The sequence below is a fragment of the Cyanistes caeruleus genome, chromosome 4, assembly GCF_971803275.1.
Source record: "Cyanistes caeruleus chromosome 4, bCyaCae1.hap1.1, whole genome shotgun sequence".
Taxonomy (NCBI): Eukaryota; Metazoa; Chordata; class Aves; order Passeriformes; family Paridae; genus Cyanistes; species Cyanistes caeruleus.
This window is the reverse complement of record NC_141704.1, coordinates 5,853,127-5,876,501: the sequence shown is the minus strand read 5'-3', so window position 1 is coordinate 5,876,501 and position 23,375 is coordinate 5,853,127. Positions and strand designations below refer to the sequence as shown.

The window sequence follows — 23,375 nt, the reverse complement described above, 5'->3', positions numbered from 1 at the left end:
TATTTTATGCAACATTTTATCTGAAAACATAGAAACTAGAGTAAGTTTGATAGGAACTCACCTGTGAACAGAGCGCTTAGGGAAAGTAATAGTATTGAATAGTCCTTAAAAGTGGTTGGTTTTGCTGCCCAGGTGTCTGTTGGTGGATGCTACAGAAGTGCATTCACGCTGCTCTGGGCTATCCCTAAAGGGGCATTTCCACGTAACTGAGAGCGAGGGACTCACTTTATTGCCACTCACAAAGGGCAGTAGCTGCTAGAGTGCTCAGGCTGATGCAACATGACACGATAAAAAAATAACTTTATAAAAACATGCCACTGTTTCCCCCCTCCAGTTCAGGCAGAGCAGAGCAGTTGTGAATGAGTTAATGTTTGTCTTGAAAGAAGTTCTCCCAAGGAAGTGAATTATGTCATGGTCCCATAATATTAAACACCATCCTTGTTTTCTTCGTGTTTATGCACAACAGATGGGATGCAAGTACTACCTGATAATCCATAACCTCTTGGATTCTCAAGTATTTTATGTGATATTACCTTTTTGTTCACATAAACTCTTTGCTATTGATTTACACCATCTCAAGACTCAAGGGAAGAAGATGCAATGACAAAAAAAATGCAAAACAGCATAGCAAGTATTCAGTCTCCCCACCAAACATTTTTGTGTTGAAATACATGCTTTAGAGGGCTCTGACTGCTACCGATAAATCCTTAATGTCTTTTTGTTTTAATTAAGGGGTCCAAGAGACCCCTCAACCTATATAAATCATGCACTAGAGTCCAGTTTTTAAAAAAGGCACAAAATCTCTATTATTAATTGATCAAAGCAAAAACCAGAAGCCACTGATAAATAAATCTTTTTTCTCACAAAATCATTAAACTTATTGCTAAAAGCAATACATTTACTTAACATGTAAAGTATTTAAAGACTTTAAACAGTTTAAGAAACTCCACGGAGTAATGACAATTCATTTTATTTAAGACATAAGCTGCTGTCCAAGTAGTAACTCAAAATTTTTCTAAAGCTTTGTAACAATTTCTTCTCACAATGCATAAGGTTCATTTTTTCATTTGAATTTTGACAAATTCAAACCCAAAATTTTTTACTGTTTTAATGCTAAACTATGGTTCTCTAAACAGAAAGGTAATTTAAGAAATGTCATATGAATAATTTGTTTGATTTAGGGATAGGAATCATTCAGGTAAATTATTCTGTCTGACCTTTAAAATTCTAACGTATAAAACGTTATAAAAATGGAAAGTCGCATGGGCTTCCGCTTTGAAATCTGATTTATCATTTTTATTGCATTTTCATTACCTAAAAAAAATTAGAAACAGTATCTTCAAAACAGCAGTTAAAGTTGATACGATCGGGCATAAAATCAAGCAAGTGCACATTTGGCAAATATGTGTTTGCCAGATTGACAGTAGTATTGTAAGCTTTCAGAATCAATAAGTTTTCTCACCACAGTTAAAGGAGAGGTTAGCAATAAATCTGCAACTTAATGCAATAGCCATAATTGTACGATACAAACCTCCCCCTCCTTGCACTATTAGCAGCAGATATCAACTGAAACAACCACCACAAAACAGGCAACACAGTTTATATTCTACTGTATACACAAAAAGATTAAGGGAAATGAAAAAGGGGCTGAGAAAAGGAAAGGAAAAAACCCCCAGAACAACCCAAACCACCCCATCGCCAGACATACATTAAGCTAGTTTGACAACACCATTGTTCAGCTGTCCCATTGTCAGACCAAAAGATGTATTCAATGCTACAATGTCTGCTAGCAAATAAACAAAAGACTACATTTTTCAAAGCGGGGTGCCAATTCCAGCATAATTCTGTGTGTGAGCGTGCGTGTGTGCGTGTCTGCGTGTTGTGTGTCTCTGAAAAGAGTAGTCGATGCTGGCCTCCCGCTAAACCTGGGAGCATTATTAGAGAATAGATGTGTAATCCCACAATATAGGAGTATTTAGATATTTTTAAAACATCTTCGAGTGGTAGAGACTGGGTGAAGCATTAGTAACTATTTACATAGGCTAAGTGAAAATTAAAGTGGTATTTAGGGCACTAGCTCTAATATGGAGTCTCCCTGAGCTTTTTCCATGCTTATTCCATGCCCAGTGCATAATAATGAAGCAGGCAGAAATATTGCAAAGGAGGTGATAAAAGAAATACCAGCTCTCTTTTAGAAAGGAAAAAAAAAATAAAAAAAGAAAATATAAATATATTTATTTTTTTCCCCTCCTTGCCCTCTCCGTACATTTGTCGTTATACATGAAATGTGCGACCCGAACTAGTGGAAAATGCTCCTTGCACCCAGCAATGCCTGTCTTTTCCTTTAAATAGGGAAACTACTTAATACACAGCACGGTTATAGTTGCAGCGGGCCCAGGCAACTCGAAAGCACGCGTTAAAACAAAGGAGACAACATACCTTAAAAGCAGCTCCTCATTTCTCATAGTAACAGCGGATTTGGGACAGCGCATGCTTTCTGCACCGATATTCTCAACAAAAGCCAGTTCAGAAGTGCGCTCAAACATCAATGCCACAGTAGCTACTCACTAATGGCTACTCTTTCTCTCTTTCTCTCTCTAGTCAGACGCTGAGTGGTGGAGCAAAGGGGCCCCTGCAGATTCACTAAGCAGAAATAATCCTCTCTGACAAGTTATGTTGTCTGGGCATATTTTACATTAATGCACTGTGCTGCCTATAGGGGTCTTGTTTGCGTTCACTCTAGCCTAGCTGGTGTTAGCTCTCTTAATTACCAGCCAAAAAAAAAATTAGCAACATTCCCACCCCCCCACCCCCCCCCCCGTTAAAACAGAAATAATAATGTATATATACATATGTACATATAACATATCTCTGTGTATAGAACTGAAAGAAAAGGGGGGGGATCTATGGGCAAATGAGGAAAAGCTTTCCCCCTCTGGAAGGAAGCATGTTTGGTATGGATCTTTTGTTTGCCCTGCGAACTCAGTGAATACGGCGGCAAAGAGATGCTGTGGCTTGTGAGGCTTGTGCATTTTAAGGGAATTGGGTTAGAGGCTCTTTCTGGGGCTCTGGAGTCGCAGCTGGAGCTTTTGCTCTCTCCCTCCTTCCCTTCCCTGTTCAAGGCTGAGTGGCTTTATGGGACCTGCCAGCTCACATCAGAGGGACTGGGGAGTATTAATGCAGGCACCTGGGGATCTTCCTCAAGTTTTCAGTTTTTCTTGGCAATTTTAACCCCTGAAAAGCACAAATCCAAAATCCCTCCAATTTTAACCCCTCCGAAACACAACTCGGTTACCAAGTAACTGAGTTTGCTTTAACCCAGACCTTTACGCTTGGCTTTGGCACAGTTCTTGCAGATGGGGAAGGATGTTGCATTATTCAATGATTTACTCACTTCCTATGCATGAAAGGAACTATAGTGTGACACAGATTTCAGGGAAACATCCTCTTTGGCCCTATTTGGGAGATCTGCCATGTGATTTGTAGGAGCAGGTTGTGGTCTTCCCAGTTGCCAAGGTAGTCAAAGAGAGGTTTATTTTCATGTCTTGGTTTCAGCTTCTGCTGGGTAAGTCTTTTAACTGTGCAGTTACTTTTGAGTCAGGAGGATGGTCGACTTTTTTTTTTTTTTTTTTGTATTATTTTAAATTTTTAAAATGTACATCAGGTACTTGAGCAGGTGCTTATTTAGTATACTGAAAAAGTCAACAAGTCCTTGATGCTCTTTTCAGTCAAAAGCTTTTCTGCACCACTGTGGCAGTAAAATGTATCTTAAAAATGATTGTGATTTCCTCTCAGGTCATGTTAACTTAAGGAGGTGCAAAACTCAATAAACACGAATTGTCTAAAATTGACAATTTGTCAAAAAGTCCAATCAGGCTAAAAATTGATCTACACTTCAAGATTTGAATTCAACTTTTGTGGACTTTTGCCTATGTGGCTGGTCCAAAGTTCTTTTCCTACATTATACACTACCCCTTAAAATATATTGCTACGATATCCTGATGCAGCGCTACTGCTGCTAATTCCTTAACAGAAGTTGGCATTTAGGGGCTTGATCTTTAAACTTGAGTCTGGGAATGAAGGCAGAGAGAGAGAGCAATCACCAGGATAAATATTCTGGTAGCAAGATCTTGCCTTTCTGATGGCAGCTGTAAACTTCTATTAAGGTCATAAATTGTTTGCAACAGAAACAATCCTTTTCTTCTACACTTCTCATTGAGCACTGTGAAACCTTGGGATTAGTTTCAGTAACTCTGATATAATATTTGTCAAATGACTAAAAGACAAATTAAAAAACAAACCTAGATATAATCTACTTTTAATGGTGTACAGAGAAAGACAGCAGCTTAGGAAACATGGGTATCATGAAGGACTTCAAGTTAAGGGAAGACAGGTTTCAATTTGCTTCCCTTTTCATCTGCAAAACATGACTGGGATTCTAGTTGCTCATGCAATAAAAAATAATAAATCATTTTAATGATTAGCAAGTCAAACCAATTCCGTGTTAAAATGTCATGCTCCAAGGTCAACTGAGACAACATAGCTTGTACTTCATGCTAAAAATATCTGAACAGTCATGGAAGGCGGCCAGGAAAATACTCAACCAACATGACAAATCCCATACCTCCTGCCCCAAATACTAAATCCATTACTACCATTTCAGGCATGGCCACCAGCACTCCAGATTTCAGCTCCTTTACTGTTCACCTCCCAATGCCTTGTGCCCAGCACAGCTCACCGTGGTGCCCGGGCTGCTCCAGAGCAGTCTCGGGCTGGTGAGGCTGATGTACGAGCAGCAGCAAATACCAGGGTATGCTACAGAGCACACAGCTGAACGGGAAGTGTCAAACAGTCTGATGAACTGCTACAGTTTTCAAAAAATATGGCAAGGATCAGCATCTTAAGACACTACCAGCTGAGGGAACAAAGCTTTCTTTTCAGGCTGGAGCAGAATGGCTCACACAGAGCCCTTTGGTGGGGAATCAATGGGCTTCTGTTGGGCGGCTCCATGCAGTTGCAAAGTTCTTGATCATTTCTGCACTTAGAAAGAAGGAGAAGCAGCAGCAACAGGAGACAAAGTGAAGTATTATGGAAGGACTCATCTGCAGCCGAAGGAATAAATAAAAAAATTAAAAAAAAAATAGAAAAAGAAAATCTACAAAGCAGTAACACAGACAGACGAAAAGAACCTATGCTTTCTATCACACGTAATGAAACGTCTCACAGAACAACATCTGCAGAGGGATCACAGCTGCTGAGGATGAGAGGGAATATGAGTATTATTTTTCAATTGTAAGATGTACTAAGCAGGAGTGCCTTTAAAATAATATGGCTGAAGGGAAGATTAAACCAGATGCACAGGGCTATCTGGCTTCTTTCAGGACGAAAGTCCAGCTGTGGGTTTAAATTCAATTTTTAATATGAGAAATGATTGTAGATTCATAACTGATATGCATATATTGCAGAATGCTCTGCACAAATTACATACAGTGGAAATTTAATAATTTCATTGCCCTATATTTAATGGAAACTCAAGCCTTCCACGTATGGCCTATGAGTTTGCTAAACTAATTATGTGATACTGCAAATCTTTGAAAAGCAACTGGAATAGCAATCATTTACACAGGCAAAATGATCAAAACTTCAGAGGCAAACCAGTAACAACTAATTTATACCAATTAAAAGTGTTCCTTCTGCTCTCTACTTCTAGTTCAAGTTGTTTATTGAACATTTCATTTGTTTACAGTATTTAAAAAGTATTCAGAAGTCCAAAATATAGTGGCTTTTTGCTACAATAAGAAAGTGTCTCTACCAGCCAAGAGATAAACTAGATTTCATGACAAAGAAATGGTGGACAAATGTCCAGGACAATGGACCAAAAATCATGAGTGCAATCATCAGAGGAATAGAAAGCCTTGATTCATGGCCCCATTTTATCAAGTGTTCCCGTGTCAGATCTCATGCAAACCAATTAACCTCTTGCTCACATCTTCATCTTTAAAATGAAAAAATCCAATAAACTCCAGAGCAGTGCGACCATGATACAGAACACTGCAACACTGTATAAATCAGTGCATTATTGTGGCTTGCACAAACACTTAAAATAGTCTTCTCCTCACAAGAGGCACTTGCAGTCTAAGTCAGTTATCTGCTTCTGTGCAGTTCTGTGCAGTTATTTAGGCTCAAATCACATTTGTTTTGTACAGGTGTGAAAAGCTACACTTTAATCTGATAGCATTTTACTGTTTTAGGTGCTTAAATCCCACCTTTGAAGCTGAGCAATTAGTCTAAGCTAGTCATCTAGGGTTTCTCTATTGTCACTGAGGGGAGATTAGTTATACTAAAGAGCATTACCACATCTCTCCATTGACTACAAAGGGATTAGATCCCTAAACTTTAAATGCATATATTAGGCAAGACGAATCCCACCTAAGTGCCTAAAGCAAAGGTGAGAATTCCCATGTTCCTGTTTCAGCATCACCAGCAGGTGTCTGGCCCTGTGCTCCACAGCAGTGCCTTGGCCCTGGGCACCCTGTGGCTGCTGTGGAAGGGCAGCTCAGACCCCCTGAGCCAGCCTGGCACTTCCAGGTAGCTGCAACCTGCCTGCAGAATGTCTGCAACAATCAAGTTGCACCTGGCAAGACTGCCAGGTCTGAGACAGATTGGTCCAGTGGAGGGGAATGAAGGTGCTCAGAGGGCTGGAGCACCTCTCCTATGAAGACAGGCTGAGAGATCTGGAGTTATTTCCTCATGGAGAAGATCTGACATCACCTTCCAGTGCCTGAGGGAGCCCACAAGAAATCTGGAGAGGGACTTTGAGCAAGAGCATGTTGTGATGAGACAAGAGGGAATGGCTTTACACTGAGAGAGACAGGGTTAGAATAGCTATTAGGATGACATTTTTATTGTGAGGGTGGTGAGGCACTGGAACAGGTTGCCCAGAAAATTTGTGGCTGCCCCATCCCTTGAATTGTTCAAGGCCAGGTTGGATGTGGCTCCGAAGAACTTGGTCTAGTGGAAGGTGTCCTTGTACATCGCAGAGTAGTGGAACACGATGATCTTTAAGGTTCTTTCCAACCCAAACCATTCTGTGCTTCTATGACCTATATGATGTTACACCTATGCAAAGTTTGAAGTGGAAAGGAAATTGGCCTCAGCTTCAGAAATGGAGTCTTTCCAGCATGCTTTCAGAAAGTAGACAGTTCATTTATGTATCTTCTCCTAAAATCTAGAATAATGAGTAACTCATTGCCTGCAGCTTTTGTGTTATTGGAAATAGTGGAACACAAGCCCAGGTATTATTGTTAGAATCATTTTACTCTGGATAACTTAATTGGTGAATGTGAATAGCAAAGAATTGGCTGTAACTCAAAAGGCTGTGTCTCATCACGCCTTACCTCTGCTCTAATTGAAATTTTTGTTCATTTTATCTAGAACAAATCATCACACTTTTGTCTCTGCTTCCTCTGTTGATTTTGGTTTTCGATTATACAACCTTTAACATAGTTGCAGATGGGATATCAATTGTTGTCTGCAGCTCCAGTGATCAGATATTTAGGCTACTATTTTTATAAGGAGAGCAGAAACGCTGACATTTGCTATTTGTATTATGCACATACATAGAGGTGGAGACATTTCTTTGTTGTTCCAGGCTATGAAAACACAAGTCACAGAGATCCTTACCTCTAAGTATCTAAATACAATTTCATGGTGAAACCATACTGATCATCTTTAGAGTCATTCATGCAGATGTGGACAAATCTTCAGGACAGGTACTACCTCTGTATACCTTGTGTGTTTTAAACATAAGCTATCTTTGTGCTCAGGAAAAGGAAGATAAGTTTCAAGCTCTTGCAGTAGAGATACAACAAATCACTTTTTTTGGCAGCAAAACCAGTCTAAAATTTTCCCAATCTCCTATTGTCTGTTTTGGTAGATATTTTACATTATATGTGTAAATTTTCTGTCTGAGTCATAGGGGTGGCAATTAATGTTGATCTGCATGATGCAAAAGGTCTTTTCTAATGTTTTTCACTTGGGAGTATCCAAAGAACATCATGAAAATTAAATAACACAGACAGAAAACACAGGAGTGTAAAATGTTGCAGAAATGCTTGGACAGCAGGGGAATAAAAAGTTTTGCATTTAAAACATATAGCAGGACTAGTACCACTGTTTGCAATAGAAAATGCATCTCAGCATCTGAGAGACAGAAAGAACAAACCTTTCCTATTTCCCTAAAAGATGTGTTCCATTGCTTTCCCCACCCTTGACAGGGAAGGGGGCAATACTCACAGTTTGTGCAGTTCAGCACAACCTGACAGAGAAATGCACTTTAGTGTGTTTTTTTAAAGAAAATACATCACTCAAAACAACTTACAACTGGCCAGGCTGTGGTTGCAGACGTGGCTACTCTACAAAGGAAATAAATTATTTGGAAAGATCTACATGTTGTAAGAACATCTGGCCTGCAACTAAAGGGAAGTAAGAGAAAGCTGATCAAAAGAGTGAAGAGTAACAGAAGAGGCAACAGAGCACCAGATCTGAGAGAAAGAGAGAGAAAAGGCAGAGAGAGAACAAACGCAGCTGGTTACAGAACCATTTATTTTCTGCTTTAATTTGAAATCTATTTAAAGCATAAGCAGAACCTTCTCTGTCTAAACAGGAATATCTTTATTTTGCACTTACAGTAATGCCAAGATCATGACTTTAATGATGTGGGGTATCAAGGACCTTGAATTCTTTGGAGAACAATCTAAAGAAAATGAACTTGCACAATATATACAAATGTATGAGCTGTTTGTATTAACACATATCAATGAACATGAAAAATGATAATAATTACAGATGGAAATTTAATGGCTACTCATCCTCTTAAGCTAAAATTAGAACTAGAACCACATTTAACATTTCTATTGAACTTATTTAAAAATGATTTTATGGTGCTCTACACAGAAGGTTCATTTCACACATCCATGAAATGCATCCAACAAGTAGGGATAAAAGTGGGTATTTAAAAACAAGCTCTCACCAGAGAGAGTGATGCTGAACAGAAACTCACATACAAGTAAAAAAGAGAAAGGAGTATAATTTTGGGGATCTGGCATCTAGACAAGTGGATGCATCTACCAAGAGAACATTTGGCAATGAATGGGAAGTGAGAAGTAGACCTTACACTGTCCTACACTATCCAACATGAAATAAAGGCTTATGGGGAAAACTCATCATCCACCAAGTTTCCTGCAAAGGTAGGTAATATGTTATTGCCCTATGTGGAAGAGAAACAAACTGAAACTTCAGTAGTTCAAATCAGGTGAATTGATATTTGGTTATAAATACTGGTTGAAGATGCTTGATTCATTAACGGGTAACAGTCAGATTTTCTATTTAAAAATTCTCTGAAGGGAAGGAAATGTATCACTTCTACAGAATTGCCATAAAAATAAAGCTAATAGCTACAAAATAATTTTTACTATTTTAAAAATGAATTATCACAGACACTTGTTTCCTCAGCTGTTATCCTCAGTAATCAGTTTTATTTCATTACTGAAAAATAAAATCACCACACTTTTTTAATACTATTAAGTCTGTGCCTAACATTTTTTGTTCAAAGGATACTCTTTCTTCCTTTTTTGTCTTTAAAAATCTATTAGCATTGATTAAAATGAAAGAGCTGGGATATAAATCTTCAGTTAGATTTACAACACATTTTTCTTTGACCTTTCTCATGTCATCTGACACTTGACAGTTTTGTGCAAGATGTTAAAAAATGACTAGTGACTTTTCGTGATTCTAAATGCCCAAACTCATGGAGTTTTGTAGGGCCTGTAATTCAGAGTTAAGATCTTGGTTTGTGGGAAGGAAGAAATAAATCAGATCCTGTGGAAAAACCCAGAAGATGGATGCATTTCAAAACCTTTGATGAAAATTCTGTACAAACTGAGATTCTAAGGCTAAGGAATTCCTTAAAATGTCAAAGAACAAATCTTTGAAGAAAGTATCTTTATTAAAAAAAAAAAAAAATTCTTTATCGAAGATCTTTACAGGGCGATCGAATGTGCCCTCAGTAAGTTTGCAGATGACGCTGAGTTGGATGGGAGTGTTCCTCCTCTGGAGGGTAGAAAGGCAGAGCCTGGACAGGCTGGATTGGTGACCTAAGGCCAATTGTATGAGATTTGACCAGGCAAAGTGCAGGGTCCTATCCTTGGGTAACAACAACCCCACAGAGTGCTGCAGACTTGGGGAAGAATGGCTGGAAAGCTGCCCAGTGGAAAAAGACCTGGGTTTGCTGGTCAGCAGTGGCTGAACATGTGCTGGAATGTGCCCAGGTGACCAAAAAGGCCAGGGGCATCCTATGTCAGCAATAGTGTGGCCAGCAGGACCAGGGAAATGATTGTTCCCTTGTGCTTGGCACTGGTAAGGCCACACCCGGAATCCTGACATCAGTTTTGGGTCCCTCACTCCAATAAAGACATTGAGAGGCTGGACAGTGTCCAGAGAAGGGAACGGAGCGGGGCAGAGGTCTGGAGCACAAGCCCTGTGAGAAGTACCTGAGGGAGGTGGTGGTTTTTACTGCAGAGAAAAAGAGGTTCAGGGGTGACTTTCTCACTCCACAACTCCCTGACAGGAGGGTGTAGCCAGGTGGGGTCAGGATCTTCTCCCAAATAACAAGAAGCAGCACAAGAGAAAAGAGCCTCAGGTTGTACCAGAAGAGGTTTAGATTGGATATTAGGAAAATCTTCTTCACAGAAAGGGTTATCAAGCATGGGTTATCAAGCATTGGATCATGCTCTAAAGGGAAGTGGTAGTTGCCATCCCTGGAAGGATTTAAAAGACATAGAGTGTGGGATTTGGGGACATGATTTAGTGGTGGGCTTGGCAGTGCTGGGTTAATGCTTTGATTTGGTGATCTTTTTCAACCTATATAATTCTATGATTCTAAAGTCAAATTTGCTTTTATTAGTCTGTCATGCAACTAAAAAATTAAACATACATTTTTTAATAGTGAGCTAACCAGGGAATATTGTTTAAGAATATCTTGCTGAGATGGAGTGCCAAGATACCAAAACCTCACTGAAGCAATGGAAGCAACACAAATTGGGAAAGCCCACTCACAAATACCTTTTTGCCGTGGCAGGTAGGCTGTGCACAGTAGCTTGAATCTTTCAGTGGATGATGTAAATGAAGCCTAAGCCCCAGAGTGAGAAAAGCTCAAGAAAAACTAAGCTCTCTCATAAAGATATGATCCCAGTTTGTGATCAAACTGGATCCTAATTCTGAGTTCCAAAGTGGTGTACTTTGCCAGGCATAAGTCTTTCTGTAGCCTGTTCCTTCAGACATGCTTGGTCTGATTAATGCCATTTAATTTTGGGAGCTTAACAAAGAAGCCCAAAAGCATAATCAATACCCTTTGACTTCCAATTAAACTCCAGTTAAACCCACCATGGATCTCCCTCTGAAGAGACAAGAAACATAGGTGAACTAGGGTCAACCTCAGCATCTCAGCATAAATACCTGAATGTGAGGCCTCTATGTCTGCTATGTCTAGAAGTTCTGGTTTTGGAATAATATTTAGGCAATGCTTTCAGACATGGCCATGGCATCCTGTCTTAAAACAAGCTGTGCAGTGCTGCCCCTGATTCTTTCTAATCCTACTTCCACAAAGATATGTGTGAACTACAGATGGACAAGTGGCAGCTCCAAAGACCCTTGAGATTACCCTATGGGAAAAAACAGGAAATACAAGAGGCTCACTCTTAGACACCTTTCACACCACACAACAGATAAATGCTTTTCATTCAAAGAAAAAGGTGTAAGATCAACCATATACATTTTATGTACCCCCTCACCATAGCCAAACACCACCAGACTTCTTAGCACCTCATTTCCCATAACCAGATGCTCAGATAACATTTGTCAAAACCAAATTCTGTGTCATCAGCAGTGGGTTTCTCACAACACATACCATGTTGCTCACAGGACAGGCTCATGGAGCCCCAGGAGACTGTGAAATGAAATGGCTGCAGAGGGAATGGCTGGAGGCCTGAAGGGGCACACAAGAGAATGAGTAATTTGCCTAAATTCCTTCCAGTAAGGAAATACTGCAGAGCTGCAGAGAGATCTGTGCTTTTGGGATATCTGGCTGTGTTCTTGAATCATTTGGCACAACTCATGGTCGGTGCACACAGCCCTGTGGGACCCTGTCCACATTCAGCCCTTCAGTGCTAGCAGAGTGCTCGGTGCTTCAGCAAAACCTGTGCTCTGATCTTCACAAGTGCCAAGAAGTCTGTTAAAGTGTTTATGTATTGCAACATTAAATGCTTGGTAAATTGCCACATCATTTTGTGCTTTCAGTGCTCTCAAGTCCACATCATTCATCTTTCTCCTGCAAGGCCAAGCCCCGACAAACTTGCTGAATGCACTTAGCTCCAAATTAACACCCTGTAAAAACAGTTCCTCCCTTCTTCTCAAACGCTGTTATATGTAAAATCTACACCCAAAGTTAATTTCTTGCTGACCTTGTGCTGATTAATGCAAATTAAATTACATGCTAATTGCCCCAAATGGTTTGCATGCAGCCCAGAAATCAGTTCTTTTTTGATGGTGGTAAAACATATTTGCGATTTTTTACACAATGGTTACATTAAGTCACTGTTAGTCTTACAGCATCTTAAAAAGTCAGATGGTTTTCTGGCACCTTTTAGAAAGCAAGGAAAAAAATAACCTAGGAAAAAAACATTATTAAGTTCTGATCCAGTCTTGTAGAAACCTCACTTGTACCTCATGGGAGGAATTTTATGGCTCGTTCAGAGCTCAGTCTCCAAGATGCATTTTACAAAACCTTGAGCCAGTTTTGTTAAACCCGTCACTCCCTAATCCCCTTGTGCTTGTCAGCAGAGCACACAGGCACTTGATTTTGGAAGTCTGATTTGATAACGGGTGGGGGAAGAAGGGAGGGAAACAGGGACTGCTATTTTAGATAGAGCCTACAATATTCTTGCAATTTAAGAGAGAACAAGGAATATTTCAAACAGTGAGGCTGGGCAGGAAAGCTCTTAGAAAGGGGCTGTGTTTTGTATTCCAGTGTATCAAAGTTGTTTTGGTACCAAGTCTAAGTCCCAGTCATCAGACCTGATGTTTGATGGTTTTCTGGGGCTCTGGTTGACATTTGACAGGAGAATCAAACGCAACAGCAGATAGTGCTTAGACCCTCAGCAGTCACAGGAGTGGCTGACATCTACATTACAAATGCATTTTGCATTTACATCCAGCAATGGGGATAAAAAATAAAATTTGATTGATGTCATAAGGAAGCTAGGGGAAATAAAAAGAACCCTAACCATGGTTCTCCAAGAGAACAGTGTCTTCTTCACAGGTGCTGCCATGAGTTGTCACACTCCACTCCATTGTTTATCCCAAAGTAGGTATACAAGGTTATGCCCATTTTATAGAAGAAATGGTGACACAGAAATGTGAAAATGGGTTGCCCCCATGCAGAGTGAGGCAGGGCTGAAAAATTAATTAACTGGGAGAAGATGAAAGCACCCACCTGAGCAGTCAAGTCTAAGGAGGCTTTAAGCCCCCTCTATCCTATCCATGGGCAATACATGCCCAGACCACAAAAGCACACACTAGCTACTCCACGTGCTCCCAGCCACACAGAACATCCTTAGCCTGGCAGCAGGACATGAGACCTGTCAATAAACAACCCAAATTCCACAACACCCAGGCTCTAAACATTAGATCATAGCAAGGACAAGGGAGGTTAAAGATGCACACCATGGTTATTCCTATTCTACTCATCCAAAGAATGTTCAAATAGGACAAACTGATAAAAGATGACATATATGTGGTAAACCTTAGTGGATCTGACATTTAAGAATGTTCACTCACTTGATTTTTTTTTATAGTCTTTTTCATAATTGTTCCAATTTTGATACAATTTCTCTCTTCCTTCCCTATGTCCCTGTTTGACCTGATTTTGGTAGCAAGCTTCCTCCTTTCTTAGATATTCTTGACTTTGACTTCTATTAGAAGCTGAGGCTGCCAAAATCCCTACCCCTTGCACTAAAGAGAGTACAATTCACTTGAATTTAACTATGAGTTCAAAGAAGCTTAATAAGCAATACCTGAGCAATACTCCTCAATTCAGAGATGAAAGTGTGGCCACCACCACCAAGAGCTCTGCTCCATAGCACCAACCCTGAGGGGTCTGTGCTGTTGAGTAATAAAAGTATTCCCTCTCTAAAGTGTCTCCTGAGCAGAGACTGTCATGTCACACTCTGTTAAATTATGTGTGATGGGTCTGTCTCCAGGATTACTCTGTAGAAGAGACAGCTTGGAGGCTGCCAGATTCATTAAACATCTTCAGTGGGACTTCATGGGGGCCTTTCACTTACCCTGAACAAACAACAAACACACCCTTTGTGCTCAAGAACAAAGGGAGTTTTTGCACTTTTGTTTGATGTCAGTCACAACTGGAGATTAAAGCTTCTGCTCTGTGGATTTCAAAGTTGTCTCCCCCCTCCAAAGCTGCTCCTCTCGCTTTTTGCTAGGCACTTCAAAAAGGTTTACAGCTATAAAAACCCAAACAGAACAATATTAATAACAATCAGCTTTAGAAATGCTACGTATTTTTGGCATTTGAATGCATTTCACTCAGAGATACAACTGAGAAAACGAAGGAGCAACATATGCAGGAACTCTGTTATTCTTAGTCACTTCGCATTGGGGACTGGAAAACTGGATTTGTAAAAAGGAATTTCTGTGTTAAGATTGAAGCGTGGTAGGCTCTGACCCACTGAAAAAGGATCCATCCCTTATGAATCCAGAACTGGGGAATAACTGTTTCTGTTTTCTTAGCAGAGGATGCAAATGGGGAAAACATATGCCCCCAAAAAACTGAAGTGGTGGCTTCTCTTAAAGCCTTCTGATGAGAGTCAGAGATGGATGTTCACTAGTATATCCTACAGATACAGATCACTTAATTTGGGATGCCATTTCTGAACTGTGCAGTATGTACCTGTCACTGAACACCCATCTTTCAGAAAAAGCATCTTAAACTGAGCAGGAAGATGTCTAGGGAAAGGTTATACCTCTTGTCACCTCAGGGACAGCCCAACAAACATTTCCATCTAACAGGGGAACTTCAGCAAGTCTGCCACCCTCATGTTCTCTTCAGAATATCTAAAGGGAAACAAGGAGAGCTGGTATAAAAGGTGCAGGAAGAGGAGTAGGTACTGTCCAATTTGGGAAAGAAACAAATCACATCAGGAAATCAAATGAACACTTTGGAATGTCACAGTGAGCACCCAAAATTAATGCTTTGATTATATAGGAACCTCTTTCTCACCTGTGATGTAATGCTTAATAATTTTGAGAAGGAGTGACAGGGGCAAGTGACTGATGGAAAACGCCTTTCAAAGCAAAGAACTGTTTCTATGGTTTTTCTGGCCAAGGTGTACATTTTCACTTTCCTGGGTCTAGAGCCTCTTTAAGGACTGCATGAGTATGATTTTATGTTTCTTATACTTTTACAATAATCCATCTCTAAAGAAAAAAAATGCCTCTGCTTCCCACCAAACCCAACAGATTTTATAGAACATGGTTTGTTGTTTTTTCACCCCTCAAGTCATCTTTCTATACTGCTTTTTAACTAGGTGCCTGTTCAGTCTTCTAGATCTTTTTTGCATTGACACCTGTATATATATTTCTTAGAGAAGTTGAGCCATATAACTTGTTACATGCTTTTAACCAGATGCCAGAGCATGGCTGATCAGAAAACATATAGAAATGTGTGCAGTGATTTAAAATATGCCAAACCAGAGGTTAATAGAAGCAGGTGTGGATTTGATTTCTCATTTAAAGCCCTTTCTGTTCCAGTCACGTTTAGAAGTGTTGAAATTGTCAAAAAAAAGTGATATTTGGAACTTCTGGGGCCTAACACAACTCTTTCAAGAAATGCCATAGGAAACTTTATAAAGCTGAGCAATTAGGGGATGATTGGGCATATCCTATGTAGGCATGATTTTTGCTTGCCAATTCTTGCACTGGTCCATCATGCACATGGCACCCAAGTATCTTATGTACAGCATCTGGGTTTTCTGATTGTGCTATATAAAGAATGGGGTACAAAACATTTCAAGTTCTTCATGCTTGATTATTTAAGAGAAGACTATAAATTTAACAATTACTCAGAGGCCCACCTTACTTTAGTTGCTTAGTAGTTCCAGTATGAAATGATCTAATTATCACAAGCAGCAGTAAACATGGTTAAATCCTCGATTTTGTGTCAGCATACTCTCCTTTGGACATAAATTATGCAGAAAGCCTCACCAAAAGTTATGAGCTGATGTGTATTGGTAGCACAGTGCCTTAATGCACAGCAGCCCTGTCATTAATATTAGGCTTGCTTTAAATAATGAAACAAAAATAAAAATGTTTCCCAGAGGGCACAAACCATAAAGATGTAAAGTCGGAGTGTAGGCAAGAAAACAAGTCGTATAGTTCAGAGCATCTTCATAAGCACTAAGCAAGCAACCAGGGGATGTACTCAGGGGGTTTCTGTTCCACAGGAGCTTTCCCATTCACTTCTGTATAGTTTAATATTGGAGTTGATCATATTGAAACTCATTGTTGCAATCTAAGGCAGTTTTGCAATATGCAGATCACTCTCATGCTGCAATTTCTTACTGTACCAGAGTGTCTTAACCTCCTCTTTCCAGTTCATAAAGCTACACTGGGAGGAAGAGAGGGAAAGATTCTACTTAGAAATGGAGACAGTAGTTATAGGTATGGGGCTAGGAAATGTGCCTGGACCCAAGTTGCCCACGGATGGCAATTCAGGAAAGGCAGATGGCAAGTGGAAGAAATGAGAACACACACAGTGAGGGTTTGTCTGACCAGTCAGGGTGAGGCCAGGGAAGGCAGACAGATCTGGTAGGACAGAAATGCTCAGACCCCACCATTTAAGTGCTTGCTGAGGTGGAAGTACAGGAGTGCCAGTAGAGACATTTTGCAAGAAGTTTTCCAAGATCATGTATGACTTCTCTCATCAGCTTTGTCAACTCTCATTGCTTCTACCCCACTGCACTTCTAACCCACGAGCACAGGATACTCGCACAGAATAGATGAGAGCTGGCACCCCAAGTTCTGTGTATCACCAATGCTTGGGTGGCCTTCAAGGTTGGCCAGGTGACTGTCCCCCTGGGCTGAAATGCCTGTGTCTAAAACTGCTCTCTGTTTTATCAGCTCTCAGGGCTGGAAAGAAAAACTCGCCAAGTTTATGTGCTTGGATTGAGGCACAGCACAAGGAAATAGTCAGACAACAGCACAGCATGGAAAATCCAATCCTTGGCCTTAGTGCCAGGCAGGATAAAAGACATCCTATGCATTTCCAGGGTCTGAAATTCGTACACTATAGATCACTTCAAGAAGTCAAAGGGTTCTGGCCTTGAGGAAAGGGTTATCTAGCATTTCATAATAGTAAAGGAATCTATTCCATATTCTGCTTAGTGCAGTTCACTTCATTGCAAAGTTCTTTGAAGCCCTTGACCTCTACCTTCTGAAACAGAAGAAGGGTAGGAAAACATGCGTTCAAAACAGATTATGATATTCAGCTGCTCCTAGAAAATTCTCTATGCAGCACCAGTAGATCAAATTATTTTCATTATATCATTTGGTCACAAAGAATAGTGACATAATTAGGGAGCTAAATAGCAACAGCTTCCTTCTGGTAAATTTGCTGTAGCTAATTTTGTTAATAAGACTGATAATTGTTTTACACTCATTCGATATGTTAAGTTTACCTAATACTAAAACCAATCAAAACCTTTAAATTAATTTTTGTTTCATTTCCAAAGGAATCAATGTCATTATTAATCATAAAAGGAGTGCGGAGTCAGAGGGTGATAAATCTCCTTTGGGCTTATTTGACTTTCATATTTATGGTTTGGATAAGGTTATTATGAAGGAATTTTCAAGAAATGATTGAGGAGCAAAGGGAGGAGAGTGAGCTAGGAAATACTGTGCTTGGATGTTGTGCTATGATCAGCTGCAGGAGAATGAATGCAACCAGTTTGATTTCTTTAAGTTCTGCAGAGTTAAGCATGGCAAAAATGTTCAAAACAAAACAAACTGCTCAGACTGCCAGGCTGCAGTGCCCTAAGATGTGCAATTTTCAAACAAATACGTTCTAGAATGGATTTGCAAGAAAGCAGGAGAGGAGATCTGGGGCACAGAACTGATGGGATTTTGCACTCCTGGCACAGGTGGGTTTGCTTTTAGAGCATTTGCAAAAACATTCACTGACACTACAGTTGCCTTTGTTGCATTTCTAGCTTCACTGCAAAAAACCTACTACGTAGCAGATATTTGAGCTTCATTTCTACAAGTGACTCTGTGGTAATGTGGTGAAACATCCTGGATAAATGTGTCCAGTTTTCACAAAGCCAGTGCTTCCCACATCGCTTTTTACATACTTTGACAGGATAAGGTCAATGCCCATTGGATTTGCAAGGAGTGGAGGACGTCACCGAAGTTGCCGCTGTCACCGTAACGTTCCAGCTCAGCTTTGGGAGATGGCAGTCCTTGGTCCCTGTGCCGGGGAGCTCCTCACTCACTCACTCACTCACTCACTCACTCACTCACTCCATTCTTTTAAATCAGCACAAACAGTACTCCCAGTTTAAGTGCAGCACTGGATTTTTACTGTTGTCTTGAAAGGGAGAACATGTGGCATCTTATGCTGAGATGTTGGTAATCAGATTTTTTTCCTGGAACACATCATGCTTTCTGCTGAAGAGGATTTCAATAAACCCTTAAAGCAAACCATACTTGAATGTGGGTCTGAATTCTGGCTACTTTGGTTACTGAAGTAATCTCCCAAACTTTAAGATCCGTGAACTGTGTACCAAATTCTCTTCTGCAGCCATCCCACTTGAACACTGTACCCACAGAAACCAAACAACAAAACCCAGACACCCCCTCAACAGAGTCTGGTACAACTGCTGACCATCAAACCAGCTTTAAGCAACCTGGTTTGGTGGAAGATATCCTTGCCCATGGGGATTGGGAACTAACTAGATGATCTTTAAGGTCCCCTACAACAACAAACCATTCTATGATTCTACCTTTCTATGAAGCACCAAATAAATGTTTTTTGAACATATATGATGGAACACATTTCATTAATAAAATAACAAAATGTAGATATATTAAAATAGAAAAAAAAAATCATCAGGAGTATTACAAAACCAGCCTTTGTCTTTCCTCATATCTTTTAAGAGACAAACCTATCAAAGAAAAATGTTATGATAATGTATTACCATGCTGAGTTAATTGTCAGTTGCAAGTTACTTAAGTGTACCTTAATGATATGTTTAAAGCCTTATTTTCAACTCTAATAGCTATTAATGGTAGCAAGAGAAAATGAAACCAATTTTCCCTAAATTAAAGTGGAGCCCTATTAAGAATAAGTGAACAAAATTCTAAATATAACAAATTCTTTAGGTATTTCAGCTAATGGGAACCCACACTGTCCATATTTCAGTCTAGCTACATAAAATCATGCGGTGTGGAGTATGTCAGTATCACAGAAGTTGGATTCATTACTTCAAACAGTATGAAATCATTCCCAAAGATCAAAACAACTGAACTAAAGGGAGAATGAAATTCCCAGAGGATTAGTTCAGTATGAAAACCCAAGGAGACATTGAATCTGGTTTTCAAGGGTTCCCATCTCCACAGACAGAGAACAACATTTCAGACAGTTGATCTTATGGACTCAAAGCTAAATATAGTTTAAAAGTTCCTTATACCATTCAGAATGTCTAGAGTTTAGGAGCTCATCAAGGAAATATTTTTGGTTGTCACAAAGTCCATCCCCAAATAATTTCCACTTATTTAAATTTCTCTACTTCAGTCTTCTATCTGCTTCCAGACAAATGAGTGGGTTTTTCCTCTCTTGTGTGATTTAAAAGACTACTATAGTCTTGAATAATTTTTTGTCCCATAAGTCAAGCAGTATGACCTTTTTAAGACAGAAAAATCATCAACCTAGCTGACCTTCTGTCCTGGAGAAACCACGGGTGTGAACAACTAATTACAAGGTGCTTGAACGTTTTTCTAGAAAAAATGTTCTTTCCTAACTCACAAGTCAAAATAAATAAGATTGAACCTTTCCAAGGGGAAATGGCACAGATGACAGCATGACATCTTCCACAGTATCCCATGCTGGTCTTTCAAATCTGATAATTTTATTAAGGTATTTAAGTGTCCAATAATTTCATAATAAAACACACAGAGAAAATTGCTAGTAATGTGAAAATCGGCCCTTGTCAGTCATTACAGGTTCAGCAACTTTCCTTTACATGACAAAAAAAAAAAAATTGCACTTTCATTACTGATTTGCTCTTGCATTAGCACTTCTGAAACAGGCCTGTGAAACCTAATTCCTCCTATTCCATTTTCATTAAGAAAAAAAAGTTGCAAGTCATCTTCTGTACCTTGGGAGCAAGGTACTCGTTAGGAAAAGCTGTTTCACTCAATCATCAGGTTTCAATATTCTTAAATTAAGCTAGTCCTAAATCTTACAGCAATATACTTCACTTCAGTAAAATCACTTGAAAGAGGGAGATTTTTAATGTCAGAGATGTTGCAACGTTAAAACTTCCTTGTGACTATTATGTTATACAAGATCCTAGAAATGGGGTATGAACCTTCCAAATGACAACACATACTTTTGTTTATGGATTTTTAAGGTTAATTTAGAGTTGTTTTTGTTCTTTGATGTTTTTTGGATTTTTTTCTTTTATGGCATTTCAAATCAACCATCATATAGAACCAGATAAGCTTTATTACCAAATATCTCTACATCTACACATCTAAAAGAACATGCATGTAGTTGTTTGATGCTGCCTGCTAAAGAAACAACATAAGGTAAACTCAAAAAAACAACAGAAGGTAAACTCCCCTGAACCTGAACAATTCTACCATGGTAGGAGGCAAGACATGCTGGAGGCAATGGTGGCTGGCTGAAAGATTAAATAATGAATGTGATTCCTAGAAGTAGGGGCATACCTATTTTTTTATTTATTTTTTTTCCTAGGGAATAGGACCCTGTGATATTTTTCTCATGTAAAAGAGGGCAATATTCTTGGTATATATGCTCTCAGCATTCATTAAGATTAATGAAGTAGATAGTAGTCAAGCAAGACTTCCCACATTAGCTGCCAAATTGGCCTCCTCTTTGTAGGGAAGGTCTCACCTGAGCAAGGATTTGAAACTTGGATATTCACATTATAAAATCTGATGATTTTGTTAACCAGGCTTTCCAGGTCCATTTGGGCTCTTGCTGCCATTAGGCTGCAAAAGAATGGGTCAAAGTTGAAATGTTCCTTCCTATGAAAGCTTTTAGTAAAAGGAGAGTGATTTATACAATTTCAAGACAAAGCAGCGTTCACACTCACTATGGTTATTATCTTTAAGCCCTTGCCAAAATAGCTGCAGATTTTCACTCGTGAAGTGAAAGAACAGCAGAGGAAGGAGGAAATGTTATGCTGTGTAAACAAATACTCTACCTGAAGGGGAATAAAAAAAGCGCCAAAACTGCAGTCAAATATTTACACTTGTGAAGATTCAGGGAAAACATCAAATCAAGCTGTACTGTTAAGAGCCCTGTTCTCTTCCTCTCTCTCTTTTTTCTTTTTTTGCTTCCTTTTGTATGTCCTTTTCTGCTGCTCCTTTTTTTTTGCATTGAGAGCTTCAGCTACAGAGGAAGATCATCTGCAAAGCCAGAGAGATGGAGCTGGTGACTGGCTGGGGATTCCAGAATGGCCAAGGATCAGCCTTGTGGAAGGAGTTACAGCAACCTGGATGAACCCTTTATAAAATCCATTGATGTTCCTAAAAACATAACCAAAAGTTTTGGCATCCCAGGCCTTTGTTTTTCTTCTTGTGTGTTTTATAAACTGATTTAATTATTTTGCAAGCTACATTCTTCCTTCAAAGTAAATAGTTTGTAAAATAGTTTGTAAGGTGTAATTTTTTTTTGTCTTTTTATTTTTTTGTGTGTGTGGTAAATTAAATCCCAAGTCTTTGGAGGTATATCAGGTTGTATTTCAAGTAGACATTTGGTGCATCAAAGGTCTGGATTAAAGGTGCCCAAATACTACAGAGTATTCTTAAGGTCATCCCATAAAGTGTCTGTGTGTCTGATAATCACACTAACACAAACACTCTCCTGCTGGAGTCTGCACCTACCACCTAACTTCAGAGTAATTGCTCCTCAGCTGGGGGAGAAAATGAACAAACAAACAACACATTATTATTATTATTATTATTATTATTTTAACAAAAAGACACTAAAATCAATATTTCATAATGGTATCAAACAGTTCTTTACAGAGGGTTGTACTCCTCTTGACCAAACGAGCAGAAGTATTTCAAAATGGCCAAAAAAATTGGTTTTGAATATATTTTGGGGAAATAGAAGGATAAAGAAGTATTTCCAATTGTTTTCCATCACAATCTTTTTATTTTCCTTTTCACTGTTATTTTTAAAAACATCACCAAATAATTAAAACATTTAAAAGAATATATTTAGAAGACTGTCACATAAGAAGATGACATCTTACAGAAAGGGATTTCTCTGTATATACAGATAATTGATAGTTTCCATACCACCAAGTGTGTCTGTGTGTTTTACTCTGAAACAAAAACTAATTTCATAATAAGCAGCTAGGGCTAGAAACAAGTTTCAGTGGGTCACACTTAATCCCCTTTAATCTCTCACCAAATCAGACACTTGCTTCAAAAGACACTTAATTGCCAAAACAAAACAATTAGTAATATCAAACAAAGCATTGTCTTTTCACACTCTCCCTCTGGTGCATCAACATTCATCTGCCTGTCTCACAGATTTTCAGATGCTTTGACTGTCCACTCCTCTCAAAAATCAATGAAAGCATTAATCCCTCAGAAGATCTGAAAAATCTGGAAAATTAGGGCTGCAATTGGGCAGATGGATAATCAGTGGATACTTCTAAAATATTGTGAATTTCAGAAGTTTCACAGGAGCTGTGTGCACAGTTGCCACACTTTAAAAAAGTATTTTTTTGTATTTTTTTTCTTACTTTTTTTCATTTTTTTATGTTCTAGTAGAGGAGAAATAGCAGCTTTGCTAGTGCTAAAGAAGTTAAGGCTGACATGGCTATCAGTGCTGCTCTGCATAGAAGAGCTGCAGACACAGACTGATCTATTTTTTTGCAACGTAATAGATGGGATTTTCCATAGATCCCCAAGAGGCACAAAAGCAAGCCAGGAGCAGTGACACCAGCTGCCCTACATAGTGCACACAAGTGCTCACAGCAGACATT

General features: G+C 39.2%; 1 protein-coding gene across 14 annotated transcripts in view; it reads right to left on the bottom strand.

The window, feature by feature from the left end:
- CELF2 (CUGBP Elav-like family member 2) overlaps positions 1–23,375 on the bottom strand; it is a 451,050-nt gene that overhangs the window by 254,849 nt on the left and 172,826 nt on the right. For 2 of the 14 annotated variants that reach the window (XM_086886448.1, XM_086886449.1), the window contains exon 1: positions 2,440–2,742. The exons of 8 other annotated variants lie outside the window; for them this stretch is intronic. In XM_086886448.1, the coding sequence (XP_086742574.1) occupies positions 2,440–2,546 (107 nt within the window). In that variant the 5' untranslated portion in view covers positions 2,547–2,742. Of the gene's footprint in view, positions 1–2,439; positions 2,743–23,375 lie in introns of those variants that run through there. 4 more of the 14 variants (XM_086886446.1, XM_086886447.1, XM_086886450.1 and 1 more) reach the window with 2 other exon arrangements.